The sequence below is a fragment of the Saccostrea cucullata genome, unplaced genomic scaffold, assembly GCF_032062105.1.
Source record: "Saccostrea cucullata isolate Sc308-1 unplaced genomic scaffold, CSIRO_AGI_Scuc_v1 ctg6091, whole genome shotgun sequence".
NCBI lineage: Eukaryota > Metazoa > Mollusca > Bivalvia > Ostreida > Ostreidae > Saccostrea > Saccostrea cuccullata.
The window spans coordinates 1-21,488 of NW_026928005.1; the positions used below are offsets into that span (position 1 = coordinate 1).

Below are 21,488 nucleotides of genomic sequence, written 5' to 3' on the forward strand. Positions count from 1 at the left end.
ATTTACATCAAGAGAAGAGGAAACTTACTTATCGTCTATCTGCCACTTTTGTACGATATAATAAGACAGTTGTTAACAACAGGAAACAACATTTCGAGTATAATCACAACAATAATAATAAAAAAGAATTCCATGTTTTCTATTCCAGGTTCGGGAAAATAGAAAAAATGTTTTATTTATCTAATGTCGCTTTACATTTTAGAAAGTTGCAGCAGCTTAGCAAAATCAATTGCTTGCAAAATAAAGACCACCCCCAAAATAGAATTGTTGACAAAGAATCCCTCTGGGGTGGATGATGGTGCCGACGCCTACCATAACATAGAAGACGCCTGTAACGGAAAGCCGTCCAAACGATCCAAGTGGGTATTGAATGGCAACGAATTATGTGTCTCTGCCTATTGCTTTTGTTACAACAGATTTAAGATACATTCACAAATACATGAATACTTGTAGTTACACTTGCAGTGAAGGAAATTCTCCAGGAGGATTTGTTTGCTTAAAATCCAGCATTCTTCGGTATATCTATGATCTTGGAACATCTACTCAGTACAATTTTCAGGTAAGGCTTTGTTAACTGGCAAAGGAGAAACGCTTAATGTATAAATATAAAAATGCATTGGAAATATAATTAAACATAAGAGTAAACATATAGCTAAAACAAATACACTATGTAATCTTGTTTGATGAAGAAGATATTAAGTCATAAAGCTCGAATTAACAGTCATTAATCTCCTTTAAAAGTTTTACTCTTAAATGATTATATACCACTTGTTTGAAATGTTGCAGGTAAATGCCATTGCAGGTGCTTGCCACACATCTACATCCAAACATTATTTGGGGGAAGCAGTAGATCTGGAACTGGACAATGGACCTACTCGGAAGGCACAGGAGAAATCCTACATGGACGCCTGTAAAGCTGCTGGGGGGTGGTCACATGGAGGGACTCATGTTCACTGTCAGATAGGTTTGTTTGTATTTCGCTTGTATAGTTTGATAATTTGTACAAAAATAATATAAGTTTTTTAATTTTCCTTTAGTATAGAATACGTAACTTTGAAATATAATTTCATCTTGACATATTGCTGTTTAGAAAATCCATTTCCATTTTTATTTGTTAAACTGTTAAAATGTTCTACGTTTTCCGCGTTTTTATTTTGACTACCAATTCCGATTATCTTTAAAGCCCTAGATAGTTTTCGATAAAAATGTAATAAAAACTGTTCAATCCTTGGGTTTATACATGTATATAAATTAGAATATAAGTGAAATTTCATGCAGAGAAATGCTCTAATAATGTTTAACGTCATCATATATCCGAAAGTCAACAGGCATTCATCATGCATCCATTCTATCATCTTTTATCGAAATTTGTAATTATTCGATAAAGTTATATTTCACAAATAAATCTTTACTTTCCAGTTCCTTCCCAGCAACAGAACCACCTGAGTAGAACAGCTTTGTTTTGGAAATCTTTCTCTGAAGAGATAAAGGATGGGTTCACTAAGTATTGAAGAGGAAGGTTAAAATTACGAGAATCAAACGTTGAGACAGCAGTATATTACAATATTAGATTTACGAACTTGGAAAAAGCTGTGTAACAACGACTCTCAGACCTTTTTAGCACATTAAAATCATTTGATGTCTAATTTGTAAATCAATATAATTTGAACAATACAACGATGTATTACGTATTTTTATCGAATAAACAAAAGTACATATTTAAAAACAGAGCGTAAAATTTATTGCAACTGAACAAATAAACTTGTTTTCATCTTGTAACTTACGAATAATTACAGTAAAAAAAAGTTTAACTCCTGCTTTCCTTGTCTTACATTGCTGGAACGTGACATCATTAGATGAAGGGTAAACTTACTTAGGAAACTGAGCAACCATATAGTCTTGTTGAAAAGGACAAAAAATTGCTACATTTACTACCTCGAGTTCTAATAAAAGAAAACTTATTATTAGAGTGATCCCAACTCCGGTGTTTCAGATGTCGTTTTCGATTTGCTTCTATTTTGCACTGACTCATTAAAAACTCTTTGCGAATAATTAAAAATAATACTAGTGTCTTCTATCCTTAAGAATTCGCATAGTTTAACAACAAGTTTTGAACATACAAAAGAGTAGCTTTGAATTTTTCTTGTTTCCTCTCGAAAGAATGCGTTGCATTTGTACGAAATGTGTCAAATTCGTTTGATTGTAATCCTGAGTGAGCTCAAGAAAAAGAAGAGACATGTTTACAGACACATAATGGATAAACATACAGATGCTGAACACTCTGTTATAAGATGTTTTTATTTACTTATTTAGCATAGGTGAGCTAAAACTATGAATCATGTGTATTTTATTTTTTACATATCGAAATCATAATAATTGTCATTTTTGATGACGTTCCTACTTTGTTTTCATTATATTTTCTCCGCCTTTAGCATGTCACGTATGAAAGATAATGACCTCCTCTTATAAATACATGCTGATGAAGGCCCCTATAAAAAGAAAATTAACGGTCAGATTCCGCCAAAAAAGCTAAACTCAATTATGTTTAGATATATCGTTTTAGGGTTAGCTTTCTCTTCATGGATAGTTTACGGACAAATCTGGTGAGTGAATTTATATATCATAGATGAAAATTGAACGTTACTGTTGTTTTTGCTCTTGTTTATTTATACCTTAATCTTTTAATTGAACGAACATATAGATATAACGAAGAGCATTCAAACTCAGAAGTCCATTAAACAATACAAAATAGGAGCAGAGCAAACAAAAATTGTTCATTCGTTGAGCCTTCTATTTCGTCTGGAATCAACTGAGAGATATAAATCTCGCATGCAGGTGAAAAATAGATGCATGGGAAAGGGAAATTGACGATTGAAAATTTATAGTTTAATTCATCACCTATATCATAAAGTTTGGTTGTTAGATTACCACTAACGTCTTTATCAAGTAAAATATTTAAATATGAAACAGATGTCAGACTCTTTGGTTTCTCTTATTTCACCGGGAAATATCGTATTGACATAAGAATTATGGAAAAAAAAACATTGGTAGTGACAATACATCTGATATATTTAAATGTCGAGTTGAAGGCCACGGCAATGGTTTTCTTGTTTTCACTCATAAAATTTCGGACGAATTCTTCTTCATATGAATAAAAAAACTAGGAATGCTAATAACGGTGCGCAGTTGGGAATTCGAATAGATTGCTTGAGAACCTCGTCTCAAAAACATGCATTAAAGTCGAGCACTTTTTTAAAATATCAACAGAGTATTTGTGTATACAATCAGCAGAACTAAACAATGAGAGATAAAAAAAGGCTTTTTCTCAAATAAAAAGATTAATGCTAAACATAATTTTTATTTTTCTTATTTTCTTTTCATTATTTTTTAAACAGTACCAACACAAACATCAACACTGTCGCTAGGGTCGTTTTCGGAGAAGCCCGAGGAGAACCGATGAGAGGACAACTAGCTGTTGCTTACTCCATTGTCAACCGGAAAAATCATCAAGCTTATCCGAACACCATCAACGGAGTGGTGTACCAGAGGCGAACAAATAGCAGAAAATACCAGTACGACACGTTAGATATGCCAGGCCACACCCGAGCTTGGAACGACGCCAAAAGAAGAAATACACAGGAATACAAAAACGCAATAAAAGCGTCTGGTGACGCATTATGTAATCGGCAGAGAGACCCAACGAGATGTGCGACAGATTACTGCGCCTTTGATCCTTGTCATTCAACAACATCAAATAGGTGGTGGAGAGCTACCAACAAAGTGAAAATTGGAAACCACTACTTTGTGTGTCGCGTTGCTGCCAGCGGATAATACCATGGGAGCTTTCCACAACTCTATAAATTTCGGTGGTTCTCGCAAAAGTCCGAAAGTCCAGAATGTTTTATGACGCGAATTTTTTTTCTTTTATAACAATAGATATAAGCATTTGAGGAACACGTTTTGAATAAAAATATGTTTAAAAAATGATTTTAATGATAACTGATGATATGTTAAAAGAGAAAGGAAAATGTTGTTCATGATCAATATATATAAAACTTTCTAAATAAAATGCATTTTAGCTCTAATGAGAAAGATATTTCTTTATAGAAGTCAATATTTAAAAAATGTGATAACATTGCTTCATTCTAGGTTTTAAAAACGCCACCAATTTTTTCATTCGAGTTGTAATATTTGGCAAATTTATTTTGACTATTTAGAATTGTTTAAAAACAAGTTTAGATTGAATCGTATATCGCTCCTTGTCATATTTTGAGTCCTCTGAAAATCACCATTTTCAATAAATATATGACGCATAAATGTTTGACACATGTTACATAATTAAACAAACTATTTTTAAAGCAATGATATTTTGAATAATTCTGTCGTGAGATTTTTTTCTCATTAATTAATACAATCTGAGGTCATCATGAATCATCATATTTTGTGCATTTTCAACATCAACACAAATTACATACTTAGATTTATCACTAAAATCTAATGAATCAGAAGTTGGACGGTTATTCGCTATTCGCTATTCGCCATTCGATGGGCGAACCGCAGGCTGTCTGCCGTTCGCTATTCAAATTACCGTAAATGTCCTAGAATAATTTTTTTTCAAAAAACTTTAATAACGCATTATAATCCGTGTTTAAGAAGAAAAGCAAAGACATCACTTAAAGAAGAAGAGTGAGGACCCCAAACCAATGCAGCTAGCCTGACCAAAATGATGAATATTTAGCTAGCCCGGTCAAAATTGGAAAAAAAAGTATTTGTACATAAGAGTAAATTACCCGGGGTAATCCTGGATCCCATATTTAGACTCTTATATTTTTACAAGGGAGGAATATGGGAGAGACCTTTCAAACCTCAAAAGAAATTTATATTACAAGACCGGACACCTATTTAGCTAGCCCGATCAAAATTGGAAAAAAAGTAAAATACTATAATTATAAGAGTACATTGCCCGGGGGGCTGGATAACATCCTGGATCCCATATTTAGATCTTCATATTTTTACAGGGGAGGGGTATGGGAGAGACCCTTCCACTGTCAAAAGGAATTTATGTTACAAGACCGGGAACCTATTTGGCTAGCCTATTCAAAATTGGAAAAAAAACGTATAATGCTATAATTATAAGAGTACATTGCCCGGGGGGCTGGATAACATCGTGGATCCCATATTTAGATCTTCATATTTTTACAGGGGAAGGGTATGGGAGGGACCCTTTCACTTTCAAAAGAAATTTATGTTACAAGACCGGGAACCTATTTAGCTAGCCCGGTCAAAATTGGAAAAAAAAACGTATAATGCTTTAATAAGTAGAGGACATTGCCCGGGGGGCTGGATAACATCGTGGATCCCATATTTAGATCTTCATATTTTTACAGGGGAGGGGTATGGGAGGGACCCTTCCACTGTTAAAAGGAATTTATGTTACAAGACCGGGAACCCATCAAAATTGGGAAAAAAAGCTTTATAGCTGCCCGGGGGGTAGCCATATTTAGATCTTGAAATTGGAAAAAAAAGCCTTATAATTCTATTATATGTATTTCTGAATAAGAGTACATTGCCCCGGGGGCTAGCTAACATCCAAGATCCCATATTTAGACCTTCATATTTTTACAGGGGAGGGGTATGGGAGGGACCCTTCCACTGTTAAAAGGAATTTATGTTACAAGACCGGGAACCCATTTAGCTAGCCCGGAAAAAATTGGGAAAAAAGCCTTATAATTCTATTATATGTATTTCTGAATAAGAGTACATTGCCCGGGGCCTTATAATTCTATTATATGTATTTCTGAATAAAGTACATTGCCAAGCTAACATCGAAGATCCCATATTTAGACCTTCATATTTTTACAGGGGAGGGGTATGGGAGGGACCCTTCCACTGTTAAAAGGAATTTATGTTACAAGACCGGGAACCTATTTAGCTAGCCCGGAGAAAATTAGAAAAAAAAAGCCTTATAATTCTATTATATGTATTTCTGAATAAGAGTACATTGCCCGGGGGGCTGGCTAACATCGAAGATCCCATATTTAGACCTTCATATTTTTACAGGGGAGGGGTATGGGAGGGACCCTTCCACTGTTAAAAGGAATTTATGTTACAAGACCGGGAACCCATTTAGCTAGCCCGGAGAAAATTGGAAAAAAAGCCTTATAATTCTATTATATGTATTTCTGAATAAGAGTACATTGCCCGGGGGTCTGGCTAACATCGAAGATCCCATATTTAGACCTTCATATTTTTACAGGGGAGGGGTATGGGAGGGACCCTTCCACTGTTAAAAGGAATTTATGTTACAAGACCGGGAACCCATTTAGCTAGCCCGGAGAAAATTGGAAAAAAAAGCCTTATAATTCTATTATATGTATTTCTGAATAAGAGTACATTGCCCCGGGGGCTGGCTAACATCGAAGATCCCATATTTAGACCTTCATATTTTTACAGGGGAGGGGTATGGGAGGGACCCTTCCACTGTTAAAAGGAATTTATGTTACAAGACCGGGAACCCATTTAGCTAGCCCGGATGAAATTTGAAAAAAAGCCTTATAATTCTATTATATGTATTTCTGAATAAGAGTACATTGCCCGGGGGGCTGGCTAACATCGAAGATCCCATATTTAGACCTTCATATTTTTACAGGGGAGGGGTATGGGAGGGACCCTTCCACTGTTAAAAGGAATTTATGTTACAAGACCGGGAACCCATTTAGCTAGCCCGGAGAAAATTGAAAAAAAAACCCGTATAATTCTATTATATGTATTTCTGAATAAGAGTACATTGCCCGGGGGTCTGGCTAACATCGAAGATCCCATATTTAGACCTTCATATTTTTACAGGGGAGGGGTATGGGAGGGACCCTTCCACTGTTAAAAGGAATTTATGTTACAAGACCGGGAACCCATTTAGCTAGCCCGAAGAAAATTGGAAAAAAAACCTTATAATTCTATTATATGTATTTCTGAATAAGGGTACATTGCCCGGGGGGCTGGCTAACATCGAAGATCCCATATTTAGAACTTCATATTTTTACAGGGGAGGGGTATGGGAGGGACCCTTCCACTGTTAAAAGGAATTTATGTTACAAGACCGGGAACCCATTTAGCTAGCCCGGAGAAAATTGGAAAAAAAAGCCTTATAATTCTATTATATGTATTTCTGAATAAGAGTACATTGCCCGGGGGTCTGGCTAACATCGAAGATCCCATATTTAGACCTTCATATTTTTACAGGGGAGGGGTATGGGAGGGACCCTTCCACTGTTAAAAGGAATTTATGTTACAAGACCGGGAACCCATTTAGCTAGCCCGGAGAAAATTGGAAAAAAAAGCCTTATAATTCTATTATATGTATTTCTGAATAAGAGTACATTGCCCGGGGGTCTGGCTAACATCGAAGATCCCATATTTAGACCTTCATATTTTTACAGGGGAGGGGTATGGGAGGGACCCTTCCACTGTTAAAAGGAATTTATGTTACAAGACCGGGAACCCATTTAGCTAGCCCGGAGAAAATTGAAAAAAAAAGCCTTATAATTCTATTATATGTATTTCTGAATAAGAGTACATTGCCCGGGGGTCTGGCTAACATCGAAGATCCCATATTTAGACCTTCATATTTTTACAGGGGAGGGGTATGGGAGGGACCCTTCCACTGTTAAAAGGAATTTATGTTACAAGACCGGGAACCCATTTAGCTAGCCCGGAGAAAATTGGAAAAAAAGCCTTATAATTCTATTATATGTATTTCTGAATAAGAGTACATTGCCCGGGGGGGGGGGCTGGCTAACACATCGAAGATCCCATATTTAGACCTTCATATTTTTACAGGGGAGGAGTATGGGAGGGACCCTTCCACTGTTAAAAGGAATTTATGTTACAAGACCGGGAACCCATTTAGCTAGCCCGGAGAAAATTGGAAAAAAAAGCCTTATAATTCTATTATATGTATTTCTGAATAAGAGTACATTGCCCGGGGGTCTGGCTAACATCGAAGATCCCATATTTAGACCTTCATATTTTTACAGGGGAGGGGTATGGGAGGGACCCTTCCACTGTTAAAAGGAATTTATGTTACAAGACCGGGAACCCATTTAGCTAGCCCGGAGAAAATTGGAAAAAAAAGCCTTATAATTCTATTATATGTATTACTGAATAAGAGTAAATTTACAACGGTACAGGCTAACATCGAAGATCCCATATTTAGACCTTCATATTTTTACAGGGGAGGGGTATGGGAGGGACCCTTCCACTGTTAAAAGGAATTTATGTTACAAGACCGGGAACCCATTTAGCTAGCCCGGAGAAAATTGGAAAAAAAAGCCTTATAATTCTATTATATGTATTTCTGAATAAGAGTACATTGCCCGGGGGGCTGGCTAACATCGAAGATCCCATATTTAGACCTTCATATTTTTACAGGGGAGGGGTATGGGAGGGACCCTTCCACTGTTAAAAGGAATTTATGTTACAAGACCGGGAACCCATTTAGCTAGCCCGGAGAAAATTGGAAAAAACGTATCATTCTATTATATGTATTTCTGAATAAGAGTACATTGGCCTGGGGTCTGGCTAACATCGAAGATCCCATATTTAGACCTTCATATTTTTACAGGGGAGGGGTATGGGAGGGACCCTTCCACTGTTAAAAGGAATTTATGTTACAAGACCGGGAACCCATTTAGCTAGCCCGGAGAAAATTGGAAAAAAAAGCCTTATAATTCTATTATATGTATTTCTGAATAAGAGTACATTGCCCCGGGGGCTAGCTAACATCGAAGATCCCATATTTAGACCTTCATATTTTTACAGGGGAGGGGTATGGGAGGGACCCTTCCACTGTTAAAAGGAATTTATGTTACAAGACCGGGAACCCATTTAGCTAGCCCGGAGAAAATTGGAAAAAAAAGCCTTATAATTCTATTATATGTATTTCTGAATAAGTGTACATTGCCCTGGGGTCTGGCTAACATCGAAGATCCCATATTTAGACCTTCATATTTTTACAGGGGAGGGGTATGGGAGGGACCCTTCCACTGTTAAAAGGAATTTATGTTACAAGACCGGGAACCCATTTAGCTAGCCCGGAGAAAATTTAAAAAAAAACCTTATAATTCTATTATATGTATTTCTGAATAAGAGTACATTGCCCTGGGGTCTGGCTAACATCGAAGATCCCATATTTAGACCTTCATATTTTTACAGGGGAGGGGTATGGGAGGGACCCTTCCACTGTTAAAAGGAATTTATGTTACAAGACCGGGAACCCATTTAGCTAGCCCGAGGAAAATTAAAAAAAAAACCTTATAATTCTATTATATGTATTTCTGAATAAGAGTACATTGCCCGGGGGTCTGGTTAACATCGAAGATCCCATATTTAGACCTTCATATTTTTACAGGGGAGGGGTATGGGAGGGACCCTTCCACTGTTAAAAGGAATTTATGTTACAAGACCGGGAACCCATTTAGCTAGCCCGGAGAAAATTGAAAAAAAAGCCTTATAATTCTATTATATGTATTTCTGAATAAGAGTACATTGCCCGGGGGGCTGGCTAACATCGAAGATCCCATATTTAGACCTTCATATTTTTACAGGGGAGGGGTATGGGAGGGACCCTTCCACTGTTAAAAGGAATTTATGTTACAAGACCGGGAACCCATTTAGCTAGCCCGGAGAAAATTGGAAAAAAAGCCTTATAATTCTATTATATGTATTTCTGAATAAGAGTACATTGCCCGGGGGGCTGGCTAACATCGAAGATCCCATATTTAGAACTTCATATTTTTACAGGGGAGGGGTATGGGAGGGACCCTCCTACTGTTAAAAGGAATTTATGTTACAAGACCGGGAACCCATTTAGCTAGCCCGGAGAAAATTAAAAAAAAAACCTTATAATTCTATTATATGTATTTCTGAATAAGAGTACATTGCCCGGGGGTCTGGTTAACATCGAAGATCCCATATTTAGACCTTCATATTTTTACAGGGGAGGGGTATGGGAGGGACCCTTCCACTGTTAAAAGGAATTTATGTTACAAGACCGGGAACCCATTTAGCTAGCCCGGAGAAAATTGGAAAAAAAAGCCTTATAATTCTATTATATGTATTTCTGAATAAGAGTACATTGCCCCGGGGGCTAGCTAACATCGAAGATCCCATATTTAGACCTTCATATTTTTACAGGGGAGGGGTATGGGAGGGACCCTTCCACTGTTAAAAGGAATTTATGTTACAAGACCGGGAACCCATTTAGCTAGCCCGGAGAAAATTGGGAAAAAAAGCCTTATAATTCTATTATATGTATTTCTGAATAAGAGTACATTGCCCGGGGGGGCTGGCTAACATCGAAGATCCCATATTTAGACCTTCATATTTTTACAGGGGAGGGGTATGGGAGGGACCCTTCCACTGTTAAAAGGAATTTATGTTACAAGACCGGGAACCCATTTAGCTAGCCCGGAGAAAATTGGAAAAAAAAAGCCTTATAATTCTATTATATGTATTTCTGAATAAGAGTACATTGCCCATATTTTTACAGTGGAGGGGTATTGGAGGGACCCTCTTACTTTCAAAGGGATTTTATGTTACAAGACCTGGAACCCATTTAGCTAGCCCGGAGAAAATTGGAAAAAAAACTCTATAATTCTATTATATGTATTTCTGAATAAGAGTACATTGCCCGGGGGTCTGGCTAACATCGAAGATCCCATATTTAGACCTTCATATTTTTACAGGGGAGGGGTATGGGAGGGACCCTTCCACTGTTAAAAGGAATTTATGTTACAAGACCGGGAACCCATTTAGCTAGCCCGGAGAAAATTGGGAAAAAAAGCCTTATAATTCTATTATATGTATTTCTGAATAAGGATACATTGCCCGGGGGCTGGCTAACATCGAAGATCCCATATTTAGAACTTCATATTTTTACAGGGGAGGGGTATGGGAGGGACCCTTCCACTGTTAAAAGGAATTTATGTTACAAGACCGGGAACCCATTTAGCTAGCCCGGAGAAAATTGGAAAAAAACTTATAATTCTATTATATGTATTTCTGAATAAGAGTACATTGCCCGGGGGGCTGGCTAACATCGAAGATCCCATATTTAGACCTTCATATTTTTACAGGGGAGGGGTATGGGAGGGACCCTTCCACTGTCAAAAGGAATTTATGTTACAAGACCGGGAACCCATTTAGCTAGCCCGGAGAAAATTGGAAAAAAAAACCGTATAATTCTATTATATGTATTTCTGAATAAGAGTACATTGCCCGGGGTCTGGCTAACATCGAAGATCCCATATTTAGAACTTCATATTTTTACAGGGGAGGGGTATGGGAGGGACCCTCCTACTGTTAAAAGGAATTTATGTTACAAGACCGGGAACCCATTTAGCTAGCCCGGAGAAAATTGGAAAAAAACGTATAATTCTATTATATGTATTTCTGAATAAGAGTACATTGCCCTGGGGTCTGGCTAACATCGAAGATCCCATATTTAGACCTTCATATTTTTACAGGGGAGGGGTATGGGAGGGACCCTTCCACTGTTAAAAGGAATTTTTGTTATGTTACAAGACCGGGAACCCATTTAGCTAGCCCGGAGAAAATTGAAAAAAAAACGTATAATTCTATTATATGTATTTCTGAATAAGAGTACATTGCCCTGGGGTCTGGCTAACATCGAAGATCCCATATTTAGACCTTCATATTTTTACAGGGGAGGGGTATGGGAGGGACCCTTCCACTGTTAAAAGGAATTTATGTTACAAGACCGGGAACCCATTTAGCTAGCCAGGAGAAAATTGAAAAAAAAAGCCTTATAATTCTATTATATGTATTTCTGAATAAGAGTACATTGCCCGGGGGTCTGGCTAACATCGAAGATCCCATATTTAGACCTTCATATTTTTACAGGGGAGGGGTATTGGAGGGACCCTTCCACTGTCAAAAGGAATTTATGTTACAAGACCGGGAACCCATTTAGCTAGCCCGAAGAAAATTGGAAAAAAACCTTATAATTCTATTATATGTATTTCTGAATAAGGGTACATTGCCCGGGGGGCTGGCTAACATCGAAGATCCCATATTTAGAACTTCATATTTTTACAGGGGAGGGGTATGGGAGGGACCCTTCCACTGTTAGAAGTAATTTATGTTACAAGACCGGGAACCCATTTAGCTAGCCCGGAGAAAATTGGAAAAAACGTATAATTCTATTATATGTATTTCTGAATAAGAGTACATTGCCCGGGGGTCTGGCTAACATCGAAGATCCCATATTTAGAACTTCATATTTTTACAGGGGAGGGGTATGGGAGGGACCCTTCCACTGTTAAAAGGAATTTATGTTACAAGACCGGGAACCCATTTAGCTAGCCCGGAGAAAATTGGAAAAAAAGCCTTATAATTCTATTATATGTATTTCTGAATAAGAGTACATTGCCCTGGGGTCTGGCTAACATCGAAGATCCCATATTTAGACCTTCATATTTTTACAGGGGAGGGGTATGGGAGGGACCCTTCCACTGTTAAAAGGAATTTATGTTACAAGACCGGGAACCCATTTAGCTAGCCCGGAGAAAATTGGAAAAAAAGCCTTATAATTCTATTATATGTATTTCTGAATAAGAGTACATTGCCCTGGGGTCTGGCTAACATCGAAGATCCCATATTTAGACCTTCATATTTTTACAGGGGAGGGGTATTGGAAGAACCATCCTACTGTGAAAGGGAATTTATGTTACAAGACCTGGAACCCATTTAGCTAGCCCGGAGAAAATTGGAAAAAAAACCGTATAATTCTATTATATGTATTTCTGAATAAGAGTACATTGCCCGGGGGTCTGGCTAACATCGAAGATCCCATATTTAGACCTTCATATTTTTACAGGGGAGGGGTATTGGAGGGACCCTCCTACTGTTAAAGGGAATTTATGTTACAAGACCTGGAACCCATTTAGCTAGCCCGGAGAAAATTGGAAAAAAAAACCGTATAATTCTATTATATGTATTTCTGAATAAGAGTACATTGCCCGTGGGTCTGGCTAACATCGAAGATCCCATATTTAGACCTTCATATTTTTACAGGGGAGGGGTATTGGAGGGACCCTCCTACTGTCAAAGGGAATTTATGTTACAAGACCTGGAACCCATTTAGCTAGCCCGGAGAAAATTGGAAAAAACCGTATAATTCTATTATATGTATTTCTGAATAAGAGTACATTGCCCGGGGGTCTGGCTAACATCGAAGATCCCATATTTAGACCTTCATATTTTTACAGGGGAGGGGTATTGGAGGGACCCTCCTACTGTTAAAGGGAATTTATGTTACAAGACCTGGAACCCATTTAGCTAGCCCGGAGAAAATTGAAAAAAAAAACGTATAATTCTATTATATGTATTTCTGAATAAGAGTACATTGCCCGGGGGTCTGGCTAACATCGAAGATCCCATATTTAGACCTTCATATTTTTACAGGGGAGGGGTATTGGAGGGACCCTCCTACTGTCAAAGGGAATTTATGTTACAAGACCTGGAACCCATTTAGCTAGCCCGGAGAAAATTGGAAAAAAAACCTATAATTCTATTATATGTATTTCTGAATAAGAGTACATTGCCCGGGGGTCTGGCTAACATCGAAGATCCCATATTTAGACCTTCATATTTTTACAGGGGAGGGGTATTGGAGGGACCCTCCTACTTTCAAAGGGATTTTATGTTACAAGACCTGGAACCCATTTAGCTAGCCCGGAGAAAATTGGAAGAAAAAAACATATAATTTTTGTATTTCTGACATGAGTACATTGCCCGGGGGTCTGGTATCATCTTGGTATTTCCATATTTAGACCTACATATTTTTACAGGGGAGTGATATGGGAGTTTTTTTCGACTATCAAAAAGAATTGATACAACAATTGGAACCATTTTATGGATTCTGTGAGTAGATATTGCATTTGATAAAATTGGAGAAAAATACGTCAATGGATTTTAGAAGCCATACATTTTCTCCTTTCCTGTTACAGATTTGGTGCCGTTGACCACCCCTGGAATTGCAGGTGAAAGTCCTTCCAGGGGCAATAAGAACTTTTTGGGTTGTGTCTTCGAGGGCGAAGACAATTTAAGGAGGGAGGAATGTAATGGTTTGGGCTGTGGATATCGGCCTATATATAATAATAGCTCAGTTGGTAGACCACCTGACTGGAGATGCAGGGGTCCCGGATTCGATTCCCGGTCCAGCCATACATTTTCTCCTTTCCTGTTACACGAATAAACATCGGGCTCAATACGTAGAATATATCTACCACTTGTGGGCTTCCTTTAGATTGCACAACAGTATTAAATTCAGCTATATATTCTTACCAAAATTACGCAAGTTTGAGAAGATGTAATTAATTTAAAACAAACTTCTGAGAAGTTTAATTTTGGATCTTGTAAAACAATTCTTTAAAAAGATTTTATTACCAAAAAAGTACATAGCTACGGAAGCCCATTTAGGACCTATCGAAAAATATTTTTGAATCTGATATAACGAATTGTCGAATTATTTATTCGTTATAACAATTTCTTTGAATTCGTTATAATGAATTTAATCTGTTATAACAAATTTGTTGATTTTGTTACAACGAATTCAAAAATTTGATAAAACGAATTAAACTGGCTATAACAGATTCTAAAACTTGTTATAACGCATTGAATTCGTTTAAACGAATTCCATAGTTTGTTATAACGAATTAAATTCGTTAAAACGATTTCGACAAATCATTATATCGAATTCATATGTATTTTTCTATAGACCCTGGTTATTGAATTTGATTAAACGAATTTAATTTGTTATAACAATCTTTAGAATTTGTCTAAACGAATTTAATTTGTTATGACAAATTTTGAATTCGTTTTAACGAATTTAAATCGTTATTACAAATTGAAGAATTCGTTATAATGAAATCAACTAATTTGTTATAACAGATTAAAATCGTTATAACAAATTCAAAGAAATTGTTATAATGAATAAAATTTCTTATAACAAATTCGACAATTCGTTATATCAAATTTCAAAAATATTTTTATAGGTACTAAATGGGCTTCCGTACATAGCCATCCAGCAAATCACGAAAGTTTGTTTCGGTCGAAGTCGAGCAGGTGCCTGAAAATCAAGTCTAAAGCCTAATCACTCCCCTCTCAAATAAAGTATACAAAAAAATCACCATGCCCTAAATTTTAATAAATCTGGTCAATATAGAAAGTTTACACGTTGATTTTCATCTAATTAAAAAATCAGCTCCATTCTCTTATCAAAATGCTAGAATCGGAAGGGGAGATTCAGGAATTATTTTGCGTCAGCCATGATGTGACGTAAACTCTAGTGAAATACTGTTATGACACCTGTAAATAGCAGGTTCACTCGAGAATTCAGCTCAGTGAATTAAAACAGGAAACTCAATTAAAGTAAACAGCTTATTATTATACACCCGCATGAAAAGCTGGATAGTATATAGTAATCGGGTTGTCCGTCCGTCTGTTACGCTATGGGGTACCTATCTCTTATCCGCAACTCCTCTTTTACCACTGAATGAAATTTAATGAGACTTTCACAGAATCTTTTTTATATACTGTAATTGTGACCTTTTATTTTACTTTTTGATCGGACATATATTTTGAGTTTTCCAGAACAAAACAATGACACTGCCATTTTTTCCATAATATTGAAGGTACCCATCTCTTTTCATATCCGCAACTATCTCCTCCTATACCACTGAATAATATTTAATGATACTTTCACAGATTCTGCATTACATAATTTCATTGTGCACCTGAAATTTTACTTTTTATCTGACACTTGTCGGGGCTCCAAGAGCAAAACAGTGACATGGGAGGCTGGGGCAGTGAGCTCGTTGCACTCAGTACCTCTAGTTTTCTTTAAATTGTGTTAAACTAGAATTGTTCAAAAGGGACAATACCTCCGAAAGTTTTTTCAGAGAAAGTGCCAAGTTACTACATGTAATATTAGTATTGGTGTTCACAATTTGTTTAAACATTGAGTTAAAGGCTTTTAATTCCCAAAAACACTGACTTTGTCAGTTGATGCCTTACTTTGACATTTGAACATGCGCTATGTATGGATATTTGTGATTGATAAAGGAATTAAATTATTTCGAGTGAAAATATGGACAAGACCTTGAACTTGCCCAAATAAAATAGAAACTCATCTCTGAAAGATATTGATCGAATATGAATTCATTTTTCTTCTTCCAGTGACCTTGAACTTACACATATAACCTTGAATAATGGTCAAGTCAAACTCTAGCAATCTTTGTATCAAAGAAGAACCCACAAAATATCCATACGAAAGATATTGACCAGAAATAAATCATGCACTTTTCTTTTAGTGACCTTGAACTTGCACAAATTACTATGAGTCAAGGTCATGACAGTGGTAAATTCAAGTTTTTTGCATGGGGAAGAAAATAACCTCAATTCATAAGTAATCGTAAATGGGAACTCAAAAAGTTTATACATAAGAAAGATATGGGCCGGACACAAATTATGAAATTTTTCTCTTAGTGACCTTGAACTACTCCAGCATGCTAGAGATTCACGGCGAGATACTTTTGACTTGGCGCCGCGTAACGGTATATAGGGAGAGTAGGGACGTTAACCGAGGCTCTTACTTGTAGGAGTAACCTTGAACGTGTCCTAATGACCTTTGGTTAAGGTCATGCCACATCCTTAGGTCATGGGCAACTTTTATAGGATCTTTAGCAATTTTTGTAGGAAAAAGTAGATTATAAAGTTTCACCATAAGAAAGATATGGATCAGACCCGTATGCACAGGCAACCAGACAGCAATCGAAACGAACAGATATTTCCTAGATAATTCCTATATACCCCTTAAAACTTCTTTTTAAGATAAAAAGAAGAAAGATGAAACGTATGGCTTATACAAGTCATTTTGTTTTATTTATTTCAGTTAAAAAAACAAACAAACATAGGCCTTTCAGTCAATCAATCCATAGATATATCGACTTCATAAAAAGAGTATTGCCCCTTTCTTTGAAGTCGATATACACAACTGTATCTGTGGATCTATATCTGTATAATATCAAACAAAAGTTGATAATGAAACTTTTACAACTGAAAAAAAATGAACTTATATTTTAGATATTGCTACTATAAAATGAAGAATTTGTCTTCATTTTCGTTGAGAAACAAATTTAAAAAAGGATGTGTTTGTGCAACACTGATGCCCCCAAATGGCAACATAGCAAAGGTCAAACATTTCTTACATGCAAATTTAATATATTTGTGTACAAAGTAGGGTATTCTCATTGGAAATACAATTGTGAAATATGAAAGTAGGCCAAGGTTAAAAATTTTTTTTTTTCATAAGTAATCTCCAAGGTCAAGGCAATTAGTATCCATTATAAGGTCTTGCAAAGAAGAATACATATGCAAAGCATGGAAGCCTTAGCTCTAACCCTTCAAAAGTTATGGCCAAGGTTACCGAGTTTAAAAAGTAGGTCTAACTCCTAGGTCAAAAGGTCATAATTCTTTATATTAAATGAAAGGTCTTGTCAAAAGGATTACATATGTGAAATATCACTAGCACTTAGCGTTTAAAAGTTATGGCCAGGATTGAAGTTTTTTCATAAGTACTGAAATCTCCAAAGTCAAGGTCAAAAGTTCATGGTTATTGGTACCGAATGAAAGGACTTGCCACAAAAAATACATATGTGAAGTATGGAAGCCCTACCACTTCAAAGGTTAGGGTCAAGGTTGTCAATTTTGAAATGTAGGTCCAAGGCCAAGGTCAAAGGTTCAGATTTTGGTACGCAAAGAAAGGAAGGTCTTGTCACAAGGATGAAATATGTAAAGTATAAATGCACTAGTCCTTATCCTTTTAAAGTTTTGGTCAAGGTTTGCTTTTTAAAGGTAGGTCAAATTTCAAGGTCAAAGGGTCAAAGTTCTTGGTATCAAATAAAGGAACTACTCACAAGGACTATATATGTGAAGTATGAAAGCCCTATCCCTTACCGTTCAAAAAATTATGGCCAAGGTTAAAGTTTTTTCACAAGGATAGAAATCTACAAGTTCAAGTTCAAAAAAAGGTCATAATTGTTGGTATCAAATAAAATGTCTTTCCATAAAAAATATATATGAAGTATAAATGTCCTGGTATCTACTGTTCAAAAGATTTGGACAAAGAAAAAGTTTGGAAATGTTGTGTAAAAGTGGGTCACACTACCAGGTCAAAAGGTCAAATTTGGTGGTATCCAAAGAAAGGTCACAAGAAATACGCATGTGAAATGAATGTACTCTTATTCAGAAATACATATAATAGAATTATACGTTTTTTTCCAATTTTCTCCGGGCTAGCTAAATGGGTTCCCGGTCTTGTTAAATTCCTTTTAACAGTGGAAGGGTCCCTCCCATACCCCTCCCCTGTAAAAATATGAAGTTCTAAATATGGGATCTTCGATGTTAGCCAGACCCCAGGGCAATGTACTCTTATTCAGAAATACATATAATAGAATTATACGTTCTTTTCCAATTTTCTCCGGGCTAGCTAAATGGGTTCCCGGTCTTGTAACATAAATTCCTTTTAACAGTGGAAGGGTCCCTCCCATACCCCTCCCCTGTAAAAATATGAAGGTCTAAATATGGGATCTTCGATGTTAGCCAGACCCCAGGGCAATGTACTCTTATTCAGAAATACATATAATAGAATTATTCGTTTTTTTCCAATTTTCTCCGGGCTAGCTAAATGGGTTCCCGGTCTTGTAACATAAATTCCTTTTAACAGTGGAAGGGTCCCTCCCATACCCCTCCCCTGTAAAAATATGAAGGTCTAAATATGGGATCTTCGATGTTAGCCAGACCCCAGGGCAATGTACTCTTATTCAGAAATACATATAATAGAATTATAAGGATTTTTTTTCCAATTTCTCCGGGCTAGCTAAATGGGTTCCCGGTCTTGTAACATAAATTCCTTTTAACAGTGGAAGGGTCCCTCCCATACCCCTCCCCTGTAAAAATATGAAGGTCTAAATATGGGATCTTCGATGTTAGCCAGACCCCAGGGCAATGTACTCTTATTCAGAAATACATATAATAGAATTATAAGGCTTTTTTTCCAATTTTCTCCGGGCTAGCTAAATGGGTTCCCGGTCTTGTAACATAAATTCCTTTTAACAGTGGAAGGGTCCCTCCCATACCCCTCCCCTGTAAAAATATGAAGGTCTAAATATGGGATCTTCGATGTTAGTCAGCCCCCAGGGCAATGTACTCTTATTCAGAAATACATATAATAGAATTATACGCTTTTTTTTTTTCCAATTTTCTCCGGGCTAGCTAAATGGGTTCCCGGTCTTGTAACATAAATTCCTTTTAACAGTGGAAGGGTCCCTCCCATACCCCTCCCCTGTAAAAATATGAAGGTCTAAATATGGGATCTTCGATGTTAGCCAGACCCCAGGGCAATGTACTCTTATTCAGAAATACATATAATAGAATTATAAGGTTTTTTTTCCCCAATTTTCTCCGGGCTAGCTAAATGGGTTCCCGGTCTTGTAACATAAATTCCTTTTAACAGTGGAAGGGTCACTCCCATACTCCTCCCCTGTAAAAATATGAAGGTCTAAATATGGGATCTTCGATGTTAGCCAGCCCCCCGGGCAATGTACCCTTATTCAGAAATACATATAATAGAATTATAAGGCTTTTTTTTTCAATTTTCTCCGGGCTAGCTAAATGGGTTCCCGGTCTTGTAACATAAATTCCTTTTAACAGTGGAAGGGTCCCTCCCATACCCCTCCCCTGTAAAAATATGAAGGTCTAAATATGGGATCTTCGATGTTAGCCAGACCCCAGGGCAATGTACTCTTATTCAGAAATACATATAATAGAATTATACTTTTTTTTCCAATTTTCTCCGGGCTAGCTAAATGGGTTCCCGGTCTTGTAACATAAATTCCTTTTAACAGTGGAAGGGTCCCTCCCATACCCCTCCCCTGTAAAAATATGAAGGTCTAAATATGGGATCTTCGATGTTAGCCAGCCCCCCAGGGAAATGTACTCTTATTCAGAAATACATATAATAGAATTATAAGGCTTTTTTTTCCAATTTTCTCCGGGCTAGCTAAATGGGTTCCCGGTCTTGTAACATAAATTCCTTTTAACAGTGGAAGGGTCCCTCCCATACCCCTCCCCTGTAAAAATATGAAGGTCTAAATATGGGATCTTCGATGTTAGCCAGACCCCAGGGCAATGTACTCTTATTCAGAAATACATATAATAGAATTACACGTTTTTTTTCTCCAATTTTCTCCGGGCTAGCTAAATGGGTTCCCGGTCTTGTAACATAAATTCCTTTTAACAGTGGAAGGGTCCCTCCCATACCCCTCCCCTGTAAAAATATGAAGGTCTAAATATGGGATCTTCGATGTTAGCCAGACCCCAGGGCAATGTACTCTTATTCAGAAATACATATAATAGAATTATAAGGCTTTTTTTTCCAATTTTCTCCGGGCTAGCTAAATGGGTTCCCGGTCTTGTAACATAAATTCCTTTTAACAGTGGAAGGGTCCCTCCCATACCCCTCCCCTGTAAAAATATGAAGGTCTAAATATGGGATCTTCGATGTTAGCCAGACCCCAGGGCAATGTACTCTTATTCAGAAATACATATAATAGAATTATAAGGCTTTTTTTTCTAATTTTCTCCGGGCTAGATAAATGGGTTCCCGGTCTTGTAACATAAATTCCTTTTAACAGTGGAAGGGTCCCTCCCATACCCCTCCCCTGTAAAAATATGAAGGTCTAAATATGGGATCTTCGATGTTAGCCAGCCCCCCGGGCAATGTACCCTTATTAGGAAATACATATAATAGAATTATAAGGCTTTTTTTTCCAATTTTCTCCGGGCTAGCTAAATGGGTTCCCGGTCTTGTAACATAAATTCCTTTTAACAGTGGAAGGGTCCCTCCCATACCCCTCCCCTGTAAAAATATGAAGGTCTAAATATGGGATCTTCGATGTTAGCCAGACCCCAGGGCAATGTACTCTTATTCAGAAATACATATAATAGAATTATAAGGCTTTTTTTCCAATTTTCTCCGGGCTAGCTAAATGGGTTCCCGGTCTTGTAACATAAATTCCTTTTAACAGTGGAAGGGTCCCTCCCATACCCCTCCCCTGTAAAAATATGAAGGTCTAAATATGGGATCTTCGATGTTAGCCAGACCCCAGGGCAATGTACTCTTATTCAGAAATACATATAATAGAATTATACGTTTTTTCCAATTTTCTCCGGGCTAGCTAAATGGGTTTCCGGTCTTGTAACATAAATTCCTTTTAACAGTGGAAGAGTCCCTCCCATACCCCTCCCCTGTAAAAATATGAAGGTCTAAATATGGGATCTTCGATGTTAGCCAGACCCCAGGGCAATGTACTCTTATTCAGAAATACATATAATAGAATTATAAGGTT

General features: G+C 37.0%; 2 protein-coding genes across 2 annotated transcripts; both read left to right on the top strand.

Annotated features, from left to right (window-relative positions):
* The first annotated feature begins 174 nt into the window (after window positions 1–174).
* Window positions 175–1,726, top strand: LOC134276149 (uncharacterized). The gene is made up of 4 exons (XM_062758419.1): window positions 175–359; window positions 454–559; window positions 787–964; window positions 1,420–1,726. Exons 1-4 carry the CDS (start codon window positions 184–186, stop codon window positions 1,509–1,511), a joined length of 552 nt encoding a protein of 183 aa, XP_062614403.1. The 5' UTR covers window positions 175–183; the 3' UTR covers window positions 1,512–1,726.
* A 776-nt stretch (window positions 1,727–2,502) lies between these two features.
* Window positions 2,503–4,005, top strand: LOC134276150 (spore cortex-lytic enzyme-like). The gene is made up of 2 exons (XM_062758420.1): window positions 2,503–2,603; window positions 3,396–4,005. The coding sequence occupies exons 1-2, from the start codon at window positions 2,542–2,544 to the stop codon at window positions 3,829–3,831; spliced, it is 498 nt and encodes a 165-aa protein (XP_062614404.1). The 5' UTR covers window positions 2,503–2,541; the 3' UTR covers window positions 3,832–4,005.
* The last annotated feature ends 17,483 nt before the right edge of the window (window positions 4,006–21,488 follow it).